This window comes from Mastigoproctus giganteus, chromosome 9 (assembly GCF_048544385.1).
Source record: "Mastigoproctus giganteus isolate SK-2022 chromosome 9, ASM4854438v1, whole genome shotgun sequence".
In the NCBI taxonomy this organism is placed as follows: Eukaryota; Metazoa; Arthropoda; class Arachnida; order Uropygi; family Thelyphonidae; genus Mastigoproctus; species Mastigoproctus giganteus.
In genome coordinates this window covers 145,347,310-145,373,759 of record NC_143583.1, presented here as the reverse complement: position 1 = coordinate 145,373,759, position 26,450 = coordinate 145,347,310, and the positions used below count along the sequence as shown (strand labels likewise).

The following is a 26,450-nucleotide window of genomic DNA, read 5'->3' as shown; positions in this document are numbered from 1 at the left end:
AACAAAGGCACATGATGCAAGAAAGCAAGCTTACATAGCATCATCCAAAAAAAAAACACTTTGAGTTGTTCCTGCTATAAAAGTTGTTTTTATTTTCTCTGCATTATTTCTAATTCTCGGCGTTGCCTCATTTAGGCCTGTAGCACATGCAATATCACATGTTCTTTCATTTTACTCAAAGCGTTTCACAATTTCATATTTTTTTCTCTATCGACAGAGGCAGACTGGCCATAAGCCTTGCTCGGGAAATCCCAGTGGGCCAGAGGCCAGAAGACGATGGAGGCCGGTGTGATTTTGGCCATAAATGCTAGTATAAGGCCGCTACAGATTTTCCCAGGTACGAATTTTTGACCCAGTCCATCTCTGTCGATCGATATTGCTTTTCTTTTTCTCTCAGAATCTGTAGTGTCTTCACCAGGACGCTTCCTTTTCACACCTTTTAAGTATTTTACTAATTTTTAGGGAATAAAGCACAATTACAAAATAAGAAAGCACGCTTGATACACATAAACAAAGCTGCACGTGTGTAGCAACTGAATATCTTCTCTTCATTCCTATCATGTTGCATTCAGTTGGGGTGATTCTTCGTTCGACTGCCATTTCTTGTAAACACAAAGGCGAATCGTGCATAAGCGAATTCGGTTTGGGTTATATACGATATCGTTCCCCTATTTATAAATCATGTATGATCGAATTTGTGTAGTGTAAACACATATTATATGAGGACTGACTGTACAGCTTTACAATTGCCTTGTACAGTGGGAGTATGACTTCCCTATTTCTACATGCAAATGTTTGATAACTCATCAATAGGACACCACGGCCTTCCTTGCTACCCGTCTGTGCTGCTTGGAGAATTTCATGTTCAACCATATCATAAAGTTCAACTTTTCTTCCTCCACTGTTTTTAATTCAACTCAACTAACTGTATAATTATTTTGGATTGCTATTCCTCAGGTGTAGGACCTTGCATTTTGTTTCATTAAAACGTAGCTGGCACTGATCATTAACTACTCTACTGCTATTGACATCATCTGCAAATTTTGTCCTATATCTCTTCTTCAGTATCATTTAAGAAAATCGGAAACAATAGTTGTCCCAGTACCAGTCCTTGGGGAACCCCACTGCTTACATTAGCCCAGCCTGTAGAGTAACCATTAATCACAACCTTTTGCCTTCAAGCCATCTTGCAATCCATCTCAGGATTTTCCCTATGATTCTAACATGTTCCAGCTTCTACAGTAGCTTGTCATGCAAAACTTGGTCATATGCTTTTCTAGAATACAAGTAAAAAATGTTGAAATTATTTTCAATATCCAGCTTGTGAGTGACTGTCAAAATAACTGTATTTCATAGAGATGAGAATCAAATCTTCAATAGAAACTTCATCCTTACCTTTGATTCATTTTCTCATAATTTAGTCACAGCCAGGTCATTGTCCATGTGGTCATTACAGAATCCTCTGTGGTGCTCTAATTTCCCAAAATGTGGAAACTCACATATGACCTGTTATGGCTTTTGTATACACCTGATGTAATGGAAGACCACAAAGATGTCAATTCTAAAACTGACATGTCAGCTACAGTGAGAACACCACGTAGTGGAAGGGGGAAAAAGATACACAGAGACTTGGGCAAAGCTAAACATTAGCATTAGCATTAGTAGAGGCATATGATGCAAGAAAGCAAGCTTATGCAGCATCAGCCAAAAAAAAAAAAAAAAAAACGCTCCCATTTCACCCCTCCATTCGTTCCAAATACCTGTCCAGCTCAACATTAAATTTATTTAGGCTATCAACTTCCACAACAAAGGATGGAAGTCTGTTCCACCAACCAACTACCCGCTGGCTAAAGGCAAACTTCCGCACATCTATTCTACATCTGTCTTTCCTCAATTTGAATGTATGCCCTCTCAGGTGATTATTCTGAGCAAGAAGAAGAATCCCATCAGCTTTGAGCATGCTCAAACCATTCAAGGTTTTATACACATCAATCAGATCACCTGCAGGTGCCTAGTCTCCAAACACTGTAATTTGCAAATCCTACCAAAAGGCCAGAAAAGCAGTAAAACCAGTGAATAGCAATAACATTAAATATATTGAAAAGGTCCTGAGACATGTTTCATCTGGACTCAAATGTAAATGAATATTCAGCTTAGAGTCATTCATTTCCGTTGCATGCTATTTATCGAGTTCTCAAAAACCAATATAGAAAACTCATAACTGCCATTGCTCAGATTTAGAATGTAGAATCCATCTTTTATACTCATTTTGACCCCTTCCCCCCATGTTTTTGCCAAAAAAAAAAAAAAAAAAAGTAAAACTACTTTATTTAAAATTGAAATTAAAAAAAAAAAATTATCACTTTCTACTTATTTTTTTGACAAATTGGTCATTAAGTGTACTAGTATGCACTAAAAAATTGCAATGTGGAATAATAGCATTGTTTTCTGTATAGTTCATACACATTTAATATAAAGCTAATTAACAATATTGTTCAGTAAAATGCCAAAGAAATAGTAGTAGTAGTAGTAGTAGTAGTAGTAGTGGCACATGATGCAAGAAAGCAAGTGTAGGAGCTTATGCAGCATCAGCCAAAAAAAAAAAAAAAAAAAAATCACACCATTCCCTCCAAATGCCTGTCCAGTTCCTCCTTAAATTTATTTAACCTATCAACTTCCACAACGACAGATGGAAGTTTGTTCCAGCAATTAACCACCCGCTGGCTAAAGGCAAATTTCCGCACATCTATTCTACATCTGTCCTTTCTTAATTTGAACTTATGTCCCCGTAGGTTGGTAATCTGAACAAGTGGAAGGATCCCATCAGAATTCAGCGTGCTCAACCCATTCAAGGCCTTATAGACCTCAATCAGATCACCGCGCAGGTGCCTAGTCTCCAGCCACTGCAATTTGCAGAACTTAAGCCTCTCTTGGTAAGAGAATCCCTTCATTCCCCTCACCAATCGTGTTGCTCTTCTCTGTACACTCACAAGCAAATCTACATCCTTCCTAAAATGAGGCCTCCAGACCTGTACACAGTACTCAAGGCGTGGCCTGACCATTGCCTTATACATAGGGACAATCACCTCCTTTTCCCTGCTAGCAAAATTCCTATATATCATTGACAAAACCCCATGACCCGCCCTAGCAGCCTGTCTGCACTGCTCAGAAAACTTCATATCTGACCTGCACAATTACTCCCAGGTCTTTTTCATTTTCTACCACCTTAAGTGTAGTATCACACAGTTGGTACGTTTCTCTGGGGTTACTTCTACCCATATGCAGTACTTTGCATTTGTCAAGGTTGAACTTCAGTTGCCACTTCTTAGCCCATCTGCCCAAATTATCTAGATCCTGTTGCAGTAGCACACTGCCATTACTGTCATTAACAACCCTGCCAACCTTTGTGTCATCTGCAAACTTCGACATTAAGCCTGATATACCTTCATCAATATCATTGATAAATACACAAAACAACAGTGGACCCAACACCGAACCCTGTGGGACTCCACTAATAACATTAGTCCACGAAGAGCAGCACCCATTGATTACCACCCTCTGTCTTCTCCCACTTAACCATCCTTTTATCCATTGTAGCAACTTACCCTTAATACCATTCTGCTCCAATTTGTACAGTATTCCATGCGCAACAGTATCAAAAGCCTTTATAAGATCCAAATATATAATATCAAAGTTATTCCCTGCATCCAGTTGTTTTGTGACTGCATCATAGTATCCAATCAAATAGGTCAGGCAACACTTTCCCTTAACAAAACCATGCTGTGTCAGAGCTATAACTAAAGTCTTGTCTAGATGATCCTACAGTGCTTCTTTAACCAGTGCCTCCATTAATTTTCCTGGAACAGAAGTTAAGCTCACAGGTCTATAATTACTTGTGTCAGCCTTTGATCCTCCTTTGTGAATTGGGGTCACATTTGCACATTTCCAGTCTATGGGTACCTCCCCTCAGTCCAAGGAAGCTCTCATAATTATGGCTAAGGGTTTGCTTACTTCCTTTGCTGCCTCCTTTAATATAACTGGATAGATCCCATCCACCCCGGGTGCCTTTCTTGTGTTTATCTTCAACAGTTTCTCCTCCACTTTACTCCCAGTTATTTCAAGATTCTGTAGCTTACTGCTAGAGTTGAATACACTTCTGGCATTCCCCTTGCTGAATAACTCCTCATGTGTGAATGTCGATGCAAAATATTCATTTAGTTTGTTAGCTACCTGAGCAGGATCATCAACAGTTGACCCATCAATATCAAGTGGACCAATCTGATTCATCCCCTTCCTTCTAGAGTTTACATAGTAAAGAACTCTTTGCTGTTTTTCTTTGCATCCCTTGCCAAGGATTTCTCGTAATCTGCCTTCGCCTGCCTAACCTCCTTTGTAACTTGGTTGCATATCAACTTGTATCTATCATAGGCTTCTGTGTCATGTGTTAATTTGTAAGTATCCCATGCATTTTTCTTCTCTGCCATATGCCTCATTAGTTCATCTGACATCCATTTTGGCCTAAACCTTGAACAATATTTCTTAGTTGGTATGTAAAGCCTAGTAGCTTCCAAGATAAGTTCTTTGAATGCTTCCCATTTTGAATTTGCTGTTGGTAACATCATCAGTTGGTCCCACTGTATAGAATTTAAATACTGTCTCAGTCCATCGTAGTCGCCTTTACGGAAGCAATAACCCTTCCCTTTACCCCTAATGGTAGTTACCTCTTTGAGTAAATCCCACTTCAGCACACTGTGATCACTGCCACCTAGTGGTTCATTTATCTGCAGATTCTTAATGGATGAAGAATCACTGCTGATAATCAAATCAAGAGTATTACTCCCTCTAGTTGCCTCCCGAACATGCTGATGTAGAAAACAATCATCCAATAAATCCACAAAAGCCCTGCTAGTGTGTGAGTAACCAGCCCCCAAATTCCAGTCAATATCTGGGAAATTAAAATCTCCCATTATAAGACTCTCTGATTTACTGGCCCACTCTATTTCCCTGTACAGTTCCTTATTATACTCATCAGAGTCATTAGGCCTATAGCACACTCCTACTCTCAATTTTGATCTCCCAATGCTTATGTCACACCAAACTGACTCAACACTGCACTGTCCGGCGATGTCGACTGGCTTCACTTGCTTGGTTTTTATGTGTTTCTTAACTAATAGCATAACCCCTCCCCCCTTCCTATCCTGTCTATCCTTTCTGTAGACGTTGTACTCCCCAAATTGCAGTTCTGCATCCCTTATATCTGTGTGACACCACGTCTCTGATATCCCAACAATATCTGCCTTTGATGTTTTGAGCAATACCTCAAATTCATCAAATTTATTTACTAAACTCCTAGCATTGGTGTACACGCAAGTATACCTGCACCTGTTTCTATTCTTAGCTACCCTAACACAACCCATGTGTTTACTTGTACCGCAATGGCTCCCAGCAGTCTCTGAAATACCATGCATCTTGTTTTTCAGGCTTCTGCTCATTCTAATAGAAGCAGTGCAAGAATCTCTTTCACCTCTGCCAGTGGCTACTGTCAATCTATTGGTCTTTGTCTCCCCCCAAGCTAGCAGTTTTCCGACCCACCTAACACTGCCTCGATAGCATCAGCAAATATTCTTGCACCCTTTCTATTTAAGTGTATCCCATCCCCGTAGAAGCAATCTCTCCTGTTAACAAGTACAGTCCAGGCTGAAAAAAATTCTACCCCTTGAGCCTTGCACAATCTTTCCAGGGCCGAATTGATCGACAAGGCTCTCAATTTATGAACTCAATTTGAAACTGTATCATTACTCAAAGAAATATTTTTGGCGGACCTAATCAAGGTAGCTTTCTGTTTTTCTGGTAAGATGCTAGCAATCACTTCTGATGATGACACTACACAATTTTTTATTATTTTTTTTCCACTAGTGTAAGGCAACGAATTCTTTGCAATTATATTTGATAAAATAAATGAAACCTCATTCGCTAAAACTTTACTACCTTGACCTAAATTTAAAATATTTTTCTGTCTTTCAAGTTTCTTTTTTTCTTCTTGAAGTTTAGCTTTTTTAATATCACTAAATTTGGTAAGAGCTTCATGAAAATGCCTATGGCATATTTGGTAATGTCTTTCACAATTCGACTTCTGATAGCTAGCCAAACACGCCTGACATAATAAACAAATTACACCAGTTCCCCTACTATTATCTTTTAAAAAATAATCAAATTCCCAAGAGGACTGAAATGCATACTTTTTAATTTTTTGTTTCTCTGCATTTGAAACATGTAGATTTAAATCAGGCGACTGCGAAGGTAGAGTTAATGCATAATTTTTTTCATCCTGGTCATTTCAGTTTCTTTTTAAAAACTTATCCATTTTTAAAGGGTTTAGTAACTTTAGTTAAATCTGTTAAAAGAGAATACATTTAAGCATTTGCACACAGAATCAAAAGATTTCTTACTATAACACTTTCATCCCCTTTAAAGTAAGCACTATACATATACGGTACCTTTTACTGCAGCCCGACTGAGCGAAACCTGGAATAAACATGTTGTAACCTGTTAAAAATAGAAACTGAGAATCATGAGACAGTATCCTCAGTCTGTAGCAACACTACAGCAAAAATGATCATACTCTCAACAAAATATTTTGTAAAAATTTTTCTTACTAATAAATGTCAAATTAACAATAATTAATAAGAAAAAATTTTAAGAATATCATCAGTGTCAAACTTTGACTTTTGAGATTAAAACATCACAAAATATATAATTTTCCTCCAATCACTAACAGAAGAAAGGATTTTATAGTGAAGAATGGCATGGATTTTTGTAGATTATCGCAGAAAGTTAAGAAATAGAAAACACCTTTTTTAAATACAAAGATTTATATATAAATTTTTTAGCTTAAGCAACAGTGCTCACGAACACTGATTTTAGGATCGGTCGTGAGCAAAATTTATTTTGTCAAGAGCACAGTGGTGAACCCCTACCTTAGAGGATTTAAATGGAAACAACACCTTGTGGGATTATGCTGCATTAATGAGAGGGGCCATATCATAGAGCACCAGTAGGACCAAGCACCTTTTTCTGTGTGACTGCCCAGATGTGTTCTATTGATGATCTTTCTATTTACGTCTTCCTTCTTCCTCCTCCCCATTTACTTAGGAGTGGAGGAGAACCCTTTTAGAAAAAGAAAAAAAAAAGCACAAATACACATTCATCGATACTGGAATGTAGCAGATGTGCTAGTCCAGATCCAACTGCAAAACCATGATCTTGGGCAAATATTTTTTAGCATTTTTCTTTACAACAACAAGAATAACTTTTCTGTTTCAGATCCAAGAACCCAGAGTTCTTGGTTCTGAAACAGAAAAATGAAAAAGCAGGAAGTAATCTTTTTATCCATAGTGATTTAGTCTTATAACCAGCCATTTGTCCTAGAAGAGCTAAAAACAGCTTTTACCTGGAAAGACCCAAAAATCCCAAATAACTAATGTCCTATAGCTCTGACTAGCTATTTGTGCAAAATCCTGGAGAGAATGGTCAATGGTCATCTTATATGGTATTTAGAAGAAAATGACCTCTCCTTTTCAGAATTCAGTGTAACTTCCAAAGAAACTGGTCTACACTGGAATTTTATTTGATGGGAAAAATAGGAAACATTTCAGATGCTTTTCTAAGATGAGGGTGCCTGGTTTCTGTTTTCTCTGATGTGGAAAAAGCATATTACGTAATGCACGTATTTGGTATTTTAAAAGACCTGTACAGCCTCAGTCTTAAGAGTTCACCTTCCCATTTTTATTAAGAACTTTTTTTATCATCATTTATTCTAAGTCTGTGTACTATCTGCCTTTTCTTGTCTTTTTGCCAAGATGGTGTTCTCAGAGATCAGTTTTAGATGTTATACTTTTTGCCATCAATGCAAATTTCACCACAGAACTTTAAAATGAACTCTTTCAAATGTAAATGATGCCCTGTATTCCAGTAATCATATTTTCCCAATCATGCAACATGAAGATCATTGAATGACAACTGTAACAAACCATTAATTGCCTTTATCTCTTGGGCAGTAACAAATGGTTACAGGTTCTCACCACAAAAGACTGTTTTTGTACTTTTTTGTCTCAAGTGGAACCTTCATCTGGAACCTGAAATGAGACTTGGACCAAATGCTATTTCAGTAGTATTGGAAAAATTTTCGGAACCCGTATTCAACAAAAAAATTGACCTTCGATATATTCATCCACTGTGCATGAAAGGTTTGACATCCACTGTGCTCTATTTACTATTTTTCATGGAATATAGACTGATGCATCTTATTAAGTCCCTATCGTGCATTTGTGCAATATGAATTAGATTACAGATGCCAGATGTACACATCAACTAAAACTTGTGTACTTCATTGGCTGGATCACATCTGCCATCAGGCTATCAGTATTACTACTTACGCATTTCAAACATATTCTGGCCAGAGTCTGTGTGTGGAAGAAATTGAGCCATCGTTATTACTGAAATGGCAGCAGTTGCTTCTACAGTCTGCTCTCAAAGTCCTGCCAGGCCACCCCACTCCGTGTGGACACTCATTTTCAAGTCACAAAGAGAAATCTTGTATAACACCCATCAGATCAGACTGTCAGGCATTCTTTTGGTATTTGTGTCCAAGAGCTACGCCAGGATATACATATCATTGGAGTCAAGGTTGCTTGGTCACCAAGACAACTCCTTCAACCTGGCATATTCATATACCAGCATATGACATCTCCCTTAAGAACTGGGGAGCCTGGTATTCTATCGTCTGTAACTACAAGTCTATTCAGCACATCAAACCAAATATTCTGACTTCTTGCCTGTTTGCACAGATGGCTCGAAGTTAGAATTATCTGTGAGCTCTGCTGTCTTGTAGACACTACAATATCTGTGCAGATTTTCAGTGAATACAGCATAGATACTGCAGAGTTGCATACTGTAGAGCTAACCTTGGATCACATAGGCACTTACCAATACCAGTAGTGTATTATATGCACAAATTCCATAAGTGAAATTTAAGCTTTATCAGCTGAGATCCGCCACTCATTCTGTTCAGTCTTGGGTTCAGAAGATGATATACATTCTCTCTATAAATGTATTTTATATCTGCTTTTGCTGAATCTCTAGCTACATTTAGGTTGAGGGAAATTATTTGTCTGATACTGCAGCCAAATGAACAATTCCCACAAATAATCTTGGCCTCTCAGTCCCCTCTTATAAACTACATGCAAATAATATATAATAATATATATATATATGTTCCCAATGACAGGATTCATAGAATTGACAGACTGCAAACAAATTACAGCTAGTTCCTGATTTTACGAGTTAATTTGTTCCTAGCGTGCGCTTTAACGCACACTAGGAACAAATTAACTCGTAAGACTCAAATTAACTCGTAAGACGGGAATTTATTTCCTATAGACGTAACATTAATTCTCAACAATGAAATTTGACCATAGTAATTAAGTAAATAGAGGTAAACAAGACAATAGTTTTATTTAATTACTTAAATTTACTTTGAATAAATAAATCATAAACAATGATTTATTTATTCAAAGAAATGAAAACGTAGCCTTTAAAATCAAGCAAATTATAATAATAAATAAATTATTTATGTCATAGCAAATGTTAAAAAATGTTTATTCTTCATCATTCATTGTTGGTTTGACACTCGTTGGTTTGTTGGAAGCACAAGGAGTTGTCTTCTTTGGAAATGCTTCAAGTCGTTTATTTCCAAGACAGTCTTTTCTTTATAAATTTCACGATAGCATGCATAAGCATTTTTTAAATCTGTAGCAACTTTTCTAGTGTGCTCAAAATTTGAATCTTGTGACCCGGAAATTTCAATTGCTTTTTCTGTGTTGAAAAGCTTCGTCAAGCCCCTTGAGAGTGAAAGAACGAACAGGTGTTTTAGCTGTTAAACCTTCTTCTTCCTCAGCTTCTTCACATTTTGCCATTTAAATGAGGTCTTCATTTGTGAGCTCTCCACTGAAGCAGATCAGATCAGTGACATTAGTTGTAGAAACCTCAAGCTGCAATTGGTTAGCAACATTACTATCGCTTCTGTTTCATTTTTTACGATCTCTGCTGGTTCTTGAAATCCTTCAACGCTATCAAAGTGATGACAGAGTTTGTTCCAAACACACTTCATGTTCTCTGTAATTTTGTCCCACTCATTTTGTTATTTTGATTTCATCTAAAATATGGAATTTCCAAAATTCTTTAAAAGTTGGACCTCCCTCCTTATCTCTTGCCTGAACAAACAAATGCACACAGAATAGTACTGTGTTATATAGCTTTGCGTGTGGTTTGAAATGCCATATTTATGAATGTTTAGCATTTATTTATTGAAATGAATGTTCATATTTTCAATTTTGTTGATATTTGAAAAAATAACTCATAAAGCAGCAACTGCCTGTATATTAAATTAAGCCGGTAATCAAATAATGATAGTCTAATATGCAAAGGAATCGTAAAGAGGAAGTTTTTCTTGCTTGACTCTGCAAAGAGACAGTTATCTTACACACTTTTCTGCTGAGGGCTGATGGCCCTCCTCAGCATGAGTACTATGATGCCATTTTAACAATTAGGCATTTTTTTAAATTGAATATCCTTATTTATGAACAAATATTTCTTTTAGTGCTTGTAACAATCTAAATGAGCCTATATGCATTCTGATGTGATAACCTATTTTGTAGATTACCTGCCACTTTAATTTGTTTTGTCTTGGACTTTGCATATGCCTAAGTTGTCAATCATAAAATGTCAAACAGATCAAACTAATCCAAAGAAGTTCTTAGATTGTATCTAGCTGAAATGTGCATAGTTGGCACGTTTATTTAAATCTAACTTTTTCCCCCCCATTTATTTTTGATGTTAAAATTCCAAATATTTAAAAAAATTGCTATAAAATAATGTTGCTTGTAGTAAGCTGTGGGTTCCAGATCGATACCAAGTATCAGTTTGGAAACTATAAAAGATTATTTTCAGAAACTTATATGCATAAGTGCACCGCTTACTATTAAGATGTGAACTGTTATGCTTCCCTTAAAGGCCGTTACACATCCATTGCTAATAAAAAAAAAACTCTTCAAAAGTAAACAAGGAAAAAAGGAAGAGGCAATCAGCTTTTTAATTATGCCTTTTAAAAAGAATATTAGTTTTCACAACATTTTATGTATGATGCTAAAATATTGACTTATATCCAGAAATAAAACAGTAAAAATTAACATAAAAAGGGCTCCTTGAATGGGAATAAATATTTGATTTGTTCCTACTGTATTATTTCATGATAATCTGTTTATGGAACAACAAATAATCATGAGTATTTATTATTATCTGTTTTTTGAAAGGAAGATAGTTCTTTTGCCCTTGATATTTGGCCGGATATTTGTAAATACTTGAGCAGTAAAAGACGGCATGGAAAAGTTACAGAGCAATAAAAAGTACTGAAGCCTGTAACAACTACAAATTGATCTGTAATAATGCCACTGAAAAGGTTAAGCTGGCAAAGGTAGATTATGAAAAATCGCTGGCAAAGAGGGGAGAGGGATGAGAAATTCTTCACATATATAAATGCAAAGAAGAGAAGGACAAACCAAATCGGACCCTTATGTAATGGACAAGGGATAGTATTAGCTACCCCAGCTGAAGCTGCAGATGAACTCAACAGTAAATATCAATGTAAATATCAATGCAATATCAATTGCATTGATATTTACAGAAGAAAAACCCTTCACATCAATGAGAAATTCTGGGAATGAAGTTGAAAAAAATGTAATTAATGATGTTGAAATTTCACACATTTATTTAATGAAAAAAATTTTCGAGCCTACAGGCCAGTAAAACTCCTGGAGTTGATAGCATTTACCCTATAATCTTAGGGAAGGCGGCAAGTGAGTGCATTGAACCATTGAGGCTAATTATGAGAGCATCACTGGACTCGGAAGTCATTCTGTTGGATTGGAAAAGTGGGAAATTACTGGCTAGTTAGTCTAACTTCGGTAGTAGGGAAAATCGTGGAGACTATGATCAAGGGTGGAATTCTGGAGGATACTCAGCATGGTTTTGTAAAGGGAAAATCATGTTTAACTAATCTGGTTAGCTATTTTGACAGGATCACTCAAGAACTGGACTTAGGGAATAATTTCGACATTGTTTATTTGTATTTAAGCAAAGCATTTGACTCAGTCCCACATATGTGGTTACTTTAAGCTGAAACAGGTTGGAATCACAGGGAAAATCCTTAGATGGTTAGCAGGGTGGCTTCAGGGAAGGAGGCAGGGGGTTGTGATAAATGGTTATTCCTCAGATTGGGGGTTGATATAAGAAGTGGGGTTTCCCAAGGATCAGTATTAGGAACATAGTTGTTTTTAATTTTCATAAATGACAATGATGAAGGGATAGAGAAGGAATTTTTTGCCTTTAGCCAGTAAGTAGTTAATTGCTGGAACAAACTTCCATCTGTGTTTGTGGAAGTTGATAGATTAAATAAATTCAAGGAGGAACTGGACAAACTTTTAGAGGGAATGGTTGTGCAATTTTTTTTTTTTTTTTTTGGCTGATGCTACATAACCTCATACGTTTGCTTTCTTGCATCACATGCCTCTATTACTATTAGAGGGCATGTCTAAATTTGCAGATGATGTAAAGGTTGGTAGAGTAGTTAATGATTGCCGCCAAGCAGAGCTTCTTCAGAATTACCTAGATAGACTTCAGAGATGGTCAGAAAAATGGCAGCTATACTTTAATCCAGCAAAGTGTAAGCTATTGCACCTGGGGAACAGTAACCCCAAAATAACTTATACACTAGGCGGAGTTGAACTAAAGCCAGTAGTGGAGGAAAGGGACTTGGGTATTACGTTCGGTTATATATGAAGTTCTTCAAGCATTGTAAACTGGTTGCATTGGCCCATGGTGTCCTATCGATAATTTATCGAACAATTGCTAGTAGAGATAAGGACGTCATAATCCCATTATATAAGGCTACTGTTAGACCACACTTGGAATACTGTGTTCAAGTATGGAGACCGCACCTAAAAAAAGACATTGTGCTTGTTGAAAGAGTTCAAAGACAGGTAACCCCTCTGGTGAGATCGACAAATGGGCATCCATATGAAGAAAGACTTTGAATATGTGGGTTGCAGAGCTTGAAAACTAGGCACCTTAAAGGAGACTTGATTGAGTAGTTTAAGGTTCTGAGAGGCATAAGCAAAATTAATAAGGACGAAATTTTCACAGTTTAAATGATTCTAGAACTAGGGGCCATAATTTCAAGTTACGGGGGGGGGAGTTGTTTAGACTGGATTGCAGGAAATTTTATTTTAGCCAGCGAGTTATAAATTACTTGGAATAAGTTATGGGTGGTAGAGGCTGACAGTCTGGGGAAATTCAAAGGTCAGTTGGATAATTACCTAAGGAAGGAGGGAAATGCATAGGTTGTCCATTTCCTTTTCTCTTGTTAATTTTTATTATTATTATTTTTTATTATTATCATTAATTTGTTTTTATTCTTATTTTATTTTATGTATTTTTGTTATTTTATTTTATTATTATTTTTTTTATTTATTTTTTTTTTTGCTGGTACAGCATAAGCCATAGGCTTCCTTGCACCATGTAGCCATTACTAATACTAATGACATTATTTTATGTGTTATCATTAATTTTGACTAAGGTTGCACACTGAGAGCAACCATCCAAAGCTGGATTACACGGAATTGACATTTTGGTTTTAATATACAATGACTGACACTGTATGTAAGCATTTGGGTATTCTCACTCACTTTAAAAACAGTAATAGCATGAATGCATATATTAAAATGTACAGGGTATTTCATTTAAAAGACTTCAGGGTCTGTCTTGCTTATTTTTAGTTTAGGTTATTTGTCATCTGTATTTTTAGTTTAGGTTATTTGTCATCTGTAATTTTATCAAATTTTTGAATTTGATAAAATTGGATTAAGTATTATTGTTTGGATTTTACAATTTCTAAATTTAAATTTTGCCTAATCAGCTTTTTTCTTTTTTCCTTTCAATGGGCTAGTCTAAACTTAGGATGGAGAACAACTCTGTTTTCTTTAATTCAACTTCTCGTAATGTATAAATTAAACTAGGATTATTTCCCAGTTGCATAACTCTGCATTTTGCCATGTTGAAACATAGCTGCCACTTTTTTGGACCATTTTTGTAGCCTCACCAAGTCATTCTGATGGAGTACTGCTTGATAGTGGGTATTAACCACTTTCCTGATCTTGATATCATCTACAAAACTTTGACATCATGCTCAGTATCCCTTCATAAATGTTATTTAGCAAAATAAGAAACATAGCAGTCTGAACACCAATCCTGCAGAGACCCCACTTCTGCATTAGCTTAACCTGAAGAATAACCATTAATTGCAACCCTCCCCTGCACTGCCCCACAATTCAACTAAGAATAAATAATTACCACTGATACTAACATATTCTAACTTATACAGTTTTTTTGGTTTTTTTTTTAGGAGCATTAGCAACTAAGGCCATATTGCTCCGGGATATGCGGTGATCATTCCCTGACCTTTCCGCATCCTCCATATTTGGTGGTGACGGGCTCGAACCCCAGTCTAATCAAGAAGCGTGTGCTACGCACTGCTGCTCCTTCCCACCTGGCTACGGAGGCGCCACTTATACAGTAACCACTTGTCTAGGACAAAGTCACATGATGTTATTATTTATTTTTTATATTAGATTAAATTATGTTATTTGTATACTTCCAAGCACTTGTTATAGCAATAATAACACTTCCTCTTCCTAATGGTGTGCTCTGCTTTCTGTATGTGGATAGTAAGTTTATACTGTGTTTGAAACCCGGTCATATCAAGTGTTAATTTTCATGTTATCACTAACCTATTGGTACCATTGGGATCATTTTGACTATTTTCAGTTCGTTGCATTTTTAAAATAACTCAATTCATCAATTTTTTTCTTAGTTTCTGTACAAAAATTTCAAGAAATCTCCATTGAATACAGTCAAAATGATTCCCTGCATGCTGATGAGATTTCAGGCAAATGTTGCCAGATTATTATGCCACTCATATCCACTCTTTAATAAAATATTATTCATGTAAGGTTTGGTATACTCACTAAATCACTTGTTTTGGTCGTACTCCAGATACCATGAGTCTCTGGTCTGAAGATGAATGTCGGAGCTTTGAAAATGGATTACGTACATATGGCAAAGATTTTCATATGATACAACAAAATAAGGTATGATTCTGAATTTGAAATAATAAGAATTATTTTAATGTCTTAATTTTTGTTTTCTTAATACTGTATTTTTTCATATCATATAATGCACACTATGATGACAATGACGAAAATTATTCTCGTTGTTTGGAGGGAATGGCTTCCATTGACATTGCTGATCTTTACTGGCCACAGTTCTGCATGGGATGGCTGAAGCTGTCCACAGGCTTCAAAGTGGGGAGGGAAATTACCTCAGGAGTGGATATAGGAAATGGGAAAAACCAACGAGAGAAGGAAATAAAGATGAAAATTCTTTCTCATTTCTATTTATTGTGAGTGTAGCCAGCTTGGCTTAGACCATCTGTGCTTTCAAAAGTCCCTTCTCTTTTTGTGTGCAGGTGCCTCCATAGCCAGGTGGGCAGTGCATAGCACACGCTTCTTGATTAGACCAGGGTTCGAGCCCATGCCCACCAAATACGGAGGATGCGGAAAGGTCAGGGAATGACCGCCGCATATCCCTAGTGCAATATGGCCTTAGTTGCTAATGCTCCAAAACAACAATAACAACAACAACATCTCTTTTTGTGGTAATTTGTCGATCTGATTTTGGGTTGTTTTGCAAATGGATTTCTGCGATTGAGTGGCAAACAATGTCTTTAGATATTATGTCCTCATCATTGTACTCCCTGAAATATTTCTATGCAGTCTTGATTTTGGTTGCCATAGTGAACTTTGTATACTATATTTGGATGTCTTGCATCAGGCAAATATGCTCTCTCTCCAAAGGGTTTCTTTCTTGTTTGCTTGGAAAAATGGATATCTTGGAGAGGATTGTGAAGAAATGGAGATAAAATTTGGAGTCATCCTGAGGAGAAATTAGGGGTGAGGAATTTTATCATATAGTAATTATTTAGTGTTGATCGGTTTAGTCTCTAAATCTCAAAGACCACGAATGGGAATTCTCAGGGTAAGTCTCATTATGATTCTGGCTTTCATTTCATGGAAATGGTCGAAGTTGAAAGCCTGAATTCTACTTGCCCTCTACTCTCAGAGCTTGCAGATGCCATCAGTCAGCTAGTACAAATTCCAGAACTAGTCCTGCAGTCCACTCTAGTGTTTTTATTCTTTGAGAAAAAGACAATGTGTCTTTATTGTACATATTCAGCTGTCATACAAGGTGTGGCAATAAAGTTCTCTGACTGGTGCAATTGCAGTCGTGTTTGATGAGTTTGAAAATAAATGGAAGTGTTATGTTGTAGTTCAAACTTTCTCCAATAGACATTGGTACAGAGATTGTCCAGTAGGCTGACAAGTTGCAAGTAATAACCAGTTTCATTGGTAGCATTAACGTTCCATGTCATAATTTTTCAGTGGAGCATCAAACAAGTATCAAATTTTGCTTTAAACTTTAAATGAAATGTTAAAAACTATTTATGGTAATGAAAGTTAATTAGTATCAGTGTGTTTGAATAGCAGTTCAAAGATGTGAAGTCATTTGAAGTGGGCATCCATCAACCTCTCAAAATGAGGATATAGTTGCAGAAGTTCAGGAAATTGTGGCAAAAGATCATCATTTGACCCTCAAGTGATGGCCGATGAGTTGGAATTTTTTTTTTTTTTTATGAAAACCCCAAACACGAAAGGTATCAAAACCTTTAGTACTGTGCATGAGTTGAAGGAGAAGTATTGGGGGGGGAGGGATGATGCCGGAAACTTTGCTCTAGAAACTAAACATGGGTTTCACCACTTCAAGCCTCCAATAAGCAAAGTGGTGGTATTGCACCGGTTCATGAGAGTCATCTACCACCTAAAAATATGAATAAAGAGATGATTCATCAAATTCTGCATTAAGATTTACGGAAAAGGAAGGTCTGTGAAAAATTTTTGCCTCACGGACGAGCAGAAGCAACAGAGAGTGTCACCATGTGAAGACTTCATCCAGACTTGTCAAGTCAGTCCTAATTTCCTTGAATGTATTGTCATGTTTGGGTGTTTCAGTATTGCCTAGAGACAACACGTCAGAGCATGAAGCAGACTTAATCATCATCAAGCCCCAAAAGTTTCATTTACAGAAATCCAGGATCAAGATGATACGGACTGTGTTTTTCGACAAAATGGATGTAATTCACAAGGAATTTGTACCTGAAGGGGGAGGGGCGCCCTTGATGTGGGCACCTGCATATGGTGAGGGGACCTCCAGATTAGCATCACTGGGATCCAATGCCCACAGCCTAGGTTCCTGGTGTGTGTGTGTGTGCGTGCGTGCGTGCGTGCGTGTTGAAGCCCAGCTTCAACACGCACACACACCACTTTGGCCACTGCTTCAACCCCCCTCTACGTGTACACTTGTATGTGGTGAGGGGGACCTCCTAGTGATGCTGCTGGCCATCCAGATTAGCATCACTGGGATCCAGCATCCATACCTTGGTTCCAGAGTTACATCATTGGAATCCGGCATGTGCAGCCGTGCTCCGCAACCCATGGAAACTCAGAAAGAGGAGTATTCCTGGTGGTTGAGGAGCCGAGCCTTAATACACCACTTCGGCCCAGGCTTCGACAAGACGGGTAGTTCTTACTGCTAGGTTCAACTGCATTCCAATAAGTCTCTCCCCCTTTCTTTGGTCCTGGGACCAGTAGCGGATTAAGGTCCGGGCACAGAAGAAAATATTGGGCACTTTAAAAAAAAGAGAGAGAGACAGGGAAAATAAAAATACATGTTAACCATTTTTTTAAATAAATAAAAAATATGTACTATTAATGTTTTATTTCCAATAAAATTTGAATATAATATATGTATAATATAATTAATAATAGCATAATAATAATCACAAAGTTTTGAACTAATAGTTGAACATATTAGTTCAACTAATTTGTTGGGGTTTTGCGTATAAAGTTGCGGTTTTGTGTGGGCCCTTCAGAAGTCGGGGCCCAGGGCATGCGCCCAGTTCGCCGCCGTTAAATCCGCCTCTGCCTGGGACGGGATCAAGGCTTATTGGAAACGTGGGTATGACGCTCCTGAATGAACTTGTCATCCCATTCGTGTACGCAGTACCTGCTAGTTCACTAGTGAGCGTCCCCTCTTAGGGCTCCGTGGTGGGTGAGGTACTTAGGGCATCTGAAATTTTTATTTTACTCCTATGAGTTATTTAAATCCTCTTTCTTCTGGGGCCCCAATAAGGCCCTTTACCTAATCAAAATGATAGCATGGAAAACACCTCCGTAAAAAGAGCCAGAACTGATTACATACCACCATCAGTGAGGCCACTCTTCTTCATTCTCCATTCCACCGGAGAGCAGTCAGTCGGAAAGATGTCACCCTTCTTTGTCCAGAAAGGATTAGAAGAGTTGGCAGGATCACCAAGATCACTAAACGACTGTGTTCTGGCGACCTTTTGGTCGAAGCTTCCTGTGCAAAACAAGTGGAAAAAATCCTGAACTCTACATCCATAGGGGGGGAATACTATAACCATGCCCCCCCATACAAAACTCTGAATTCTTCACGAGGTGTTATATCAGAATGAGACCTTCTTCGTGTCTCTGAAGAAGAGATCTGCTCTGAATTGAAAGATCAAGGAGTGACAGCTGTCAAGAGAATATCAATACAAAAAGTATGGGAATCTCATCCCTACCCGAGTTCTTATCCTCACATTCAACACCCCACAGCCTCCAAGTTCCATCAAGGCAGGCTATCTAAACTGCCCAGTGAGGATTTACATTACAAACCCACTGAAGTGTTTTAGATGCCAAAAATACGGCCACTCATAAACAGCTTGTCTTGGTAACCCTGCCTGTGCTTGATGTGGTGCTAAAGACCACGAGAGCAAGGAATGTTCAGCTTCAAAACCGATCTGTGTCAATTGCCAAGGAGAGCACCCTGCCTACTCTAGAGCATGCCAGCGGTGGAAGGATGAAAAAGAAATCCAAAAATTAAAAACAGAGCTGAATATCTCCTACCCAGAGACCAGAAATCTTATTCAACCAATAAACAGCAGGAAGCCTTCGTATGCTCAAAAGGTTTCTTCAAATTTCACTATCGGTACACAAACTGAGATGACTATACCACCAAGAAAGTCATTCACTCCAATTGCACGCTATTTATTGAGTTCACAAAAGCCCACCCAAAAAACACAGTCAGCTGCCACTGCTATATCCGTACCTCCTAGTGCTCCACCACTACCAAAACCAAGTGATAAAGAAAAGCCAAAAAGATTGGAAGAGCCACCCGTAATACCAGAAATAATGAATGTAGAGGATAAGGAGATACCAGATGAATCAGTCTTGAAACTCTTTGCAGAGGAAGAAATGGACATGGGGACAGCGTCCATACTTCCCCAAAAAAAAAAAAAAAAAAAAAAAAAAAAAAAATTCAAAACTGATAAAAGTAAGCCCTCAGCACCTCGGACGCCGCCTGATGGACCCACCAAGCCAAAATAATGGCTAAATTCCTACAATGGAATTGTCGTGGATTTTGTCGAAATACTGATGACATCAAGGCCTTGCACGAGCCAATTTGCTTTTTCTTGCAGGAGACTTTTCTAAATGCAAATGATGACCTCACCATGCATAACATCACAATTTTTCGTAAGAATAGAATTACGGATGGTCCTGTTCATTGGAGGCATGGCTATCCTTGTGGGCGACCAGACCACAGTTCAGCCCTTTCTTTTTTTTTTTTTTTATGAGAACCCCAAACATGAGAGGTAAAAAAAAAGTATTAAAACCTATAATACTTAGTACCATGCTTTTCTTGGGTTGGAGGTGGAGAAGATAAAAGAAGATATTTGTTAACATTAGACTTGAACTTCTGTAGACTGTAATTTTCAGGACTTACAACCTTGCTACTTACAACCAGCATACAGGCCATTGAAATTCCTTACAGTGGGATTTTTATTAACTGTCTGCTCTATTTATTTGCCACCTGGGAGTGACATCTCCCAGATAGACCTTGATGATCTTGTAATGCAGTTGCCTCCCCCTTTCTTACTCCTCGGGGATTTTAATGGACATAATTGTTGGGATATCAGAGACGTGTTGTCACACAGATATAAGGAATGCAGAACTGGAATTTGGGGAGTACAATATGTACAGAAAGGATAGACATGATAGAAAGGAAGGAGGGGTTGTGCTATTAGTTAAGAAACACATAAAATCCAAGGAATTGAAGCCAGTCAACATCGCTGGACAGTGCAGTGTCGAGTCAGTTTGGTATGACATAAGCATTGGGAGATCAAAATTGAGATTAGGATCCCTAATGACTCTAATGACTCTATAGGCCTAATGGCTCTAATGACTCTGTAGGCCTAATGGCTCTAATGACTCTGTAGGCCTAATGACTCTGATGAGTATAATAAGAAACTGTACAGGGAAATAGAGTGGGCCAGTAAATCAGAGTCTTATAATAGGGAATTTTAATTTCCCAGATATTGACTAGAATTTGTGGCTTGGTCACTCACACACTAGCAAGGCTTTTGTGGATTTATTGGATGATTGTTTTCTACATCAGCATGTTCGGGAGGCAACTAGAGGGAGTAATACTCTTGATCTGATTATCAGTAGTGATTCTTCATGCATTAAGAATCTGCAGATAAAGGAACCACTAGGTGGCAGTGATCACAGTGTGCTGAAGTGGGATTTACTCAAAGAGGTAACTACCATCAGGGGTAAAGGGAAGGGTTTTTGCTTTCGTAAAGGCGAGAACAATGGTCCTGAGACAGTATTTAAATTCTATACAGTGGGACCAACTGATGATGTTACAAACAGCAAATTCAAAATGGGAAGCATTCAAAGAATTTATCTTGGAAGCTACTAGGCTTTACATACCAACTAAGAAATATTTTTCAAGATTTAGGCCTAAATGGATATCAGATGAACTAATGAGACATGGCAGAGAAGAAAAATGCATGGGATACATATAAATTAATGGGTGACATGGAAGCCTATGATAGATATAAGCTGGTCTGTAACCAAGTCACAAAGGAGATTAGGCAGGCAAAGGCAGATTATGAGAAATCCTTGGCAAAGGATGCAAAAAAAAAAACAGAAAAGAGTTCTTTACCTATGTAAACTCTAGAAGGAAAGGGATGAATCAGATTGGTCAACTGGACATTGATGGTTCAACTGTTGATGATCCTGCTCAGTTGGCTAACAAACTAAATGAATATTTTGCATCTACATTCACACATGAGGAGTTATTCAGGAAGGAGAATGCTAGAGGTGAAGTAAACTCTGGCAGTGAGTTAGATGATTTTGTAATAACTGAGAGGAAAGTGGAAGAGAAAAAGAGATAAACATAAAAAAGTCACCCGGGGTGGATGGGATCTATCCAGTTATATTGAAGGAGGCAGCAAAGGAAGTAAGCAAACCCTTAGCCATAATTATGAGAGCTTCTTTGGACTCAGGGGAGGTACCCATAGACTGGAGATGTGCAAATGTGACCACAATTCACAAAGGAGTATCAAAGGCTGACACAAGTAATTATAGACCTATGAGTTTAACTTCTGTTCCAGGAAAATTAATGGAGGCACTGGTTAAAGAAGCACTGTAGGATCATCTAGACAAGACTTTAGTAGCTCTGACACAGCATGGTTTTATAGCTCTGACACAGCATGGTTTTGTTAAGGGAAAGTGTTGCCTGACCTATTTGATTGGATACTATGATGCAGTCACAAAAGAACTGGATGCAGGGAATAACTTTGATATTATATATTTGGATCTTATAAAGGCTTTTGATACTGTTGCACATGGAAGACTGCTGCACAAATTGGAGCATTGCCGCTATGGATAAAAGGATGGTTGAGGGGGAGAAGACAGAGAGTGGTAATCAATGGACACTGCTCATCGTGGACTAATGTTATTAGTGAAGTCCCTCAGGATTCAGTGTTGGGTGCATTGTTGTTTTCTGTATTTATAAATGATGGTATATCAAGCTTAATGTCCAAGTTTGCAGACGATACAAAGGTTGGCAGGGTTGTTAAGGACACTACTGACAGTATGCTGCTGCTGCAACTGAATCTGGAAAGGTTGAGCAGATGGGCTGAGAGGTGGCAAATGAAGTTTAACATTGACAAATGTAAAGTACTACATATGGGAAGCAGTAACCCCAGAGTAACGTATCAACTCTGTGGTACTACACCGACAGTGGTAAAGAATGAAAAGGACCTGGGGGTAATTGTGCAGGGAGATATGGAGATATGGTGATTATTCCCCTGTATAAGGCAATGGTCAGGCCACACCTTGAGTACTGTATACAGGTCTGGAGGCCTCATTTCAAGAAGGATGTAGAGCTGCTGGAACGAATACAGAGAAGAGCAACAAGATTAGTGAATGGAACAAAATGTAGCTCTTATGAAGAAAGGCTTAAGTTTTGCAAATTACAGTTTCTGGAGACTAGGCACTGGCAAGGTGATCTGATAGAGGTGTATAAAGCCTTGAATGGTTTGAGCATGCTCAGTGCTGATGGGATGCTTTCTCTTGCTTAGAATAATCACCTCAGAGGGTATAAATTCAAATTGAGGAAAGACAGATGTAGGATAGATGCGGAAATTTGCCTTTAACCTGCGGGTAGTTGGTTGGTGGAACAGACTTACATCCCTTGTTGTGGAAGTTGATAGCCTAAATAAATTTAAGGCTCAGCTGGACAGGTGTTGCAAATGAATGGAGGGGTGAAATGGGAGTGGGTTTTTTTTTTTTTTTGGCTGATGCTGCCTAAGCTTGCTTTCTTGCATCATATGCCTCTACTAATGCTAACACCCTGTGGGGTAGTGCTAGCAACAATGAAAGGGGATGAGTCATAGAGCATATCCTAAATGACAATGACCTCTCACCTTTAAATGTGGGAACCAACACATTCTTCCACATGCCTACCCATACGTTTTCTGCCATTGATATTTCTATCTGCTCCCCTTCTCTACTCCTTTCACTCACTTGGGAAGTGGAGGAGAACCCATACGGAAGAACCCATATGATCACTTCCCTGTGATAACCTGCTTTCACAGTGGGAGACAGTGTCTTCCTTTCAGGTTACCAGGGTGAAAAACTGAACAGGCTGACTGGAATGCCTTCCAACGGCAAGCAAATTTTGACCTTAATGTAGTCATTCAGGAGCCTATTAATGTTGCAGTCACGTACATCACAGAAAATATTGTCCATGCAATTGCCAATGCCATTCCAAAAACATCTTCCCAGTTTCCACCTTTTCCCAAACCATGGTGGAATTCACAATGCACAGCAACAAAAAAGGCTCAAAACAAAGCTTGGGGGATATTCTGCTGATATCCTACTATGGTCAATCTAATAGCTTTTAAACGTGCACGAGCCAAAGCATGGTACATTTGCCATCAGAGTCAAAAGGAGTCACGGATCCATTTTACATCATCCTATTACTCAGTCTACTAGCACTAAGGTGGTCTGAGATAAAATTTGGAAAATGAAGGGAAAATATACATTCCACCCTTCATCAATCCTACAATATAATGGATGCACTATTGCAGAGCCATCTGCAATAGCCAATGCTCTTGGGGAAACTTTCTCAAACATATCTGGGATATCTTCCTGTTCCCCAGAGTTCCTGATCCTGAAACATAAAAGAGAAAAACGGGCACTAAATTTCACGCCAAAAGGCCTTTGTCCCTATCACATGCCTTTCACTCTGCAGGAACTAAAAAAAGCTCTCTATCTTTCTAAGGCAAGTGCTGTTGGACCAGATGGCATCCATTATGAAATGCTTAAACATCTCTCACCAACATCTATGGATCACCTGCTTGTTCTGTATAACAGAATCTATATAAATGAGCAATTTCCGGATTCCTGGTGTATGGCAATTATTCTTGCCTTTGCGAAGCCAGGAAAGGATCCTAAATTCTACTAATTACTGTCCTATAGCTCTGACTATCTGCCTGTGAAAAATCCTGGAGATAATGGTTAATTTTCGTTTGATGTGGTATTTAGAATTGAATGATCTTCTCTCCAGCATCCAGTGCAGCTTCCAAAAAAACAGATCAACTGTTGATCACTTAATTAGACTGGAAACGTCTGTCCAGGATGCTTTCCTAAAATGAGAACATTTGGTGTCGGTATTTTTTGACATGGAGAAAGTGTATTAAAAACTTTCTTGCCAACTGGTCTTTCCAAGTTTGTGTGGGATCCTCACTCTTTGCTCCTTTTGCCAAGAGGAAGGAGTACCACAAGGATCAGTATTAAGTGTCATGCTTTTTGCCATCAAAGTAAATTCCATCGTGGAACAGCTTCCTCCAACTATAAACGGCTCCCTTTATGTTAGTGACTTTAGCATATTTTGTCGGTCATGCAACATGAGGGTTATTGAAAGACAACTGCAACAAGCCATTAATCGCCTTAATTCCTGGGCACTTTCTAATGGATTCAGGTTCTCACCACAAAAGACCATTTGCGTGAACTTTTCTCATAAGTGTAATCTTCATCCTGAACCAGAATTAAGGCTCAGACACAGAATTCTTGGGACTCGTGTTCGATAAAAAGTTGACCTTTCTAGAACATATTCGTCAACTCCGTACAAAGTGCATGAGAGGACTAAATATTCTTCTCTCTCTCTCTCCTCTACGTGCTGGGGAGCAGACAGGGGCACCTTACTACGTATTTATCATGCACTTGTACGATCCAAACTAGATTACGAGTCCCAAGTATACTCCTCAGCCAGAGACAGTGTCCTTCGATGGCTGGACCCTGCCCACCATCAGGCTATCCGTGTCGCTACTGGAGCATTTCGAACATCTTCTGTCCAGAGCTTATACATCAAAGCAAACAAACCACCGTTATCGCTTTGATGTAAGGAATTGTTTTTAAAATATGCTTTAAAACTGAAATCCCTGCTAGACCATCCTACTTGGACATCCGTTTTTGAGCCATGTTGGGAAAATTTGTACAATGCCCGTCAGACTGCCAACCGACCTATTGGTATTCGGGTCCAAGAGCTACTCAGAGAGTTTAACATCATGGTAGACAAGGTTGCACAAACACCAAAGCAAACTCTTCCACCCTGGCATGCTAATATCCTATCGTGAGACTTTTCCCTTAATAAATGGGTCAAGTCTGAGACTCCATCATCTGTCTACCTCCAGCTCTATTCAGCACACCGAGCTGAGCACTCCGACTTCCTGCCAGTTTACACAGACGGCTAGAAGTTGGAATCGCGTGTAGGATCTGCTGTTGTCTTTCCAGACACTATAATATCTCAGAAAATTCTTCCTGAATCCAGCATATACACTGCAGAGCTGCATGCTATAGAGTTAGCCTTGGATTACATTCAAACTTGCCAATACCAGATGTCAATAGTATATTCTGATTCTTTGAGTGTATTACAGGCTTTAACATCTTTGAGACACAACTCCCATTCAGTTCTCTGTCAGGTTCAACAGAAGATACATTCTCTTTATGAACACAAGTTTGATATCCACTTCTGCTGGATTCCTAACCACATTGGGATATGGGGAAATGATTTGGCTGACACTGCAGCCAAAGCAGCAGCTCCCATTAATAATCTTTGCCTGTCAGTTCCTTATATAGACTACAGGAAAATAATACACAACAAGATATATTCCCAATGGCAAGAATTGTGGCATAGACAAACAAATAAATTATACCAGATAAAGCCTGTAATAGAAATTTGGTAGTCCAGTCTGCGCAGGAATCGTACCAAGGAAGTTGTTCTTGCTTGACTCTGCATAGGGCAGATGACCCTCCTATGTGCGAGTCTTGTGACACCATTTTATCAATAAAGCATATTTTAATAGATTGTGTTAATTTTACCACTTTTAGTCATCCAACTGGGCCTTATACACTCAGTCAGATTTTATCAGACAATGACCATGTGTAAGCAGTTTTTAAGTTTTTACAAGCTATTAATATATACATACATATCTAAATTGGATAATTTACTTTTAAACTTATACAACAGTTTGATGAGGTAACCTTTTTAAAGGTTACCTCAAAATCTTTTCTTTACGTAGTATAACCGCAGCCGGTTTTGCTCCAATAAAATCAAATCGAACCACTGCTTCAACAACACGGGTGGTCCTGGATGGCTCAACCTGGATCAATCAGCTAGTGGGTTCGCCTGCAAGGATCAAACCAACTGATAAGATGTTCTGAGGGTAGGAACGTTTCAAATGAGGAGGGGAGATAAAGCTTGAGATACAAACCTAAATAACTTCAAAGAGTGTGTCAGGGTAGTAAACT

At 38.3% G+C, this 26,450-nt stretch overlaps 1 protein-coding gene across 3 annotated transcripts in view; it reads left to right on the top strand.

The window, feature by feature from the left end:
- The window catches only part of LOC150080795 (mesoderm induction early response protein 1), a 174,913-nt gene that overhangs the window by 117,156 nt on the left and 31,307 nt on the right, over positions 1 to 26,450 (top strand). For all 3 annotated transcript variants that reach the window (XM_090381063.1, XM_090381062.1, XM_090381064.1), the window contains one exon: positions 15,166 to 15,260. In XM_090381063.1, coding sequence (XP_090237189.1) covers positions 15,166 to 15,260 — 95 coding nt within the window. The remainder of the gene's footprint in view (positions 1 to 15,165; positions 15,261 to 26,450) is intronic.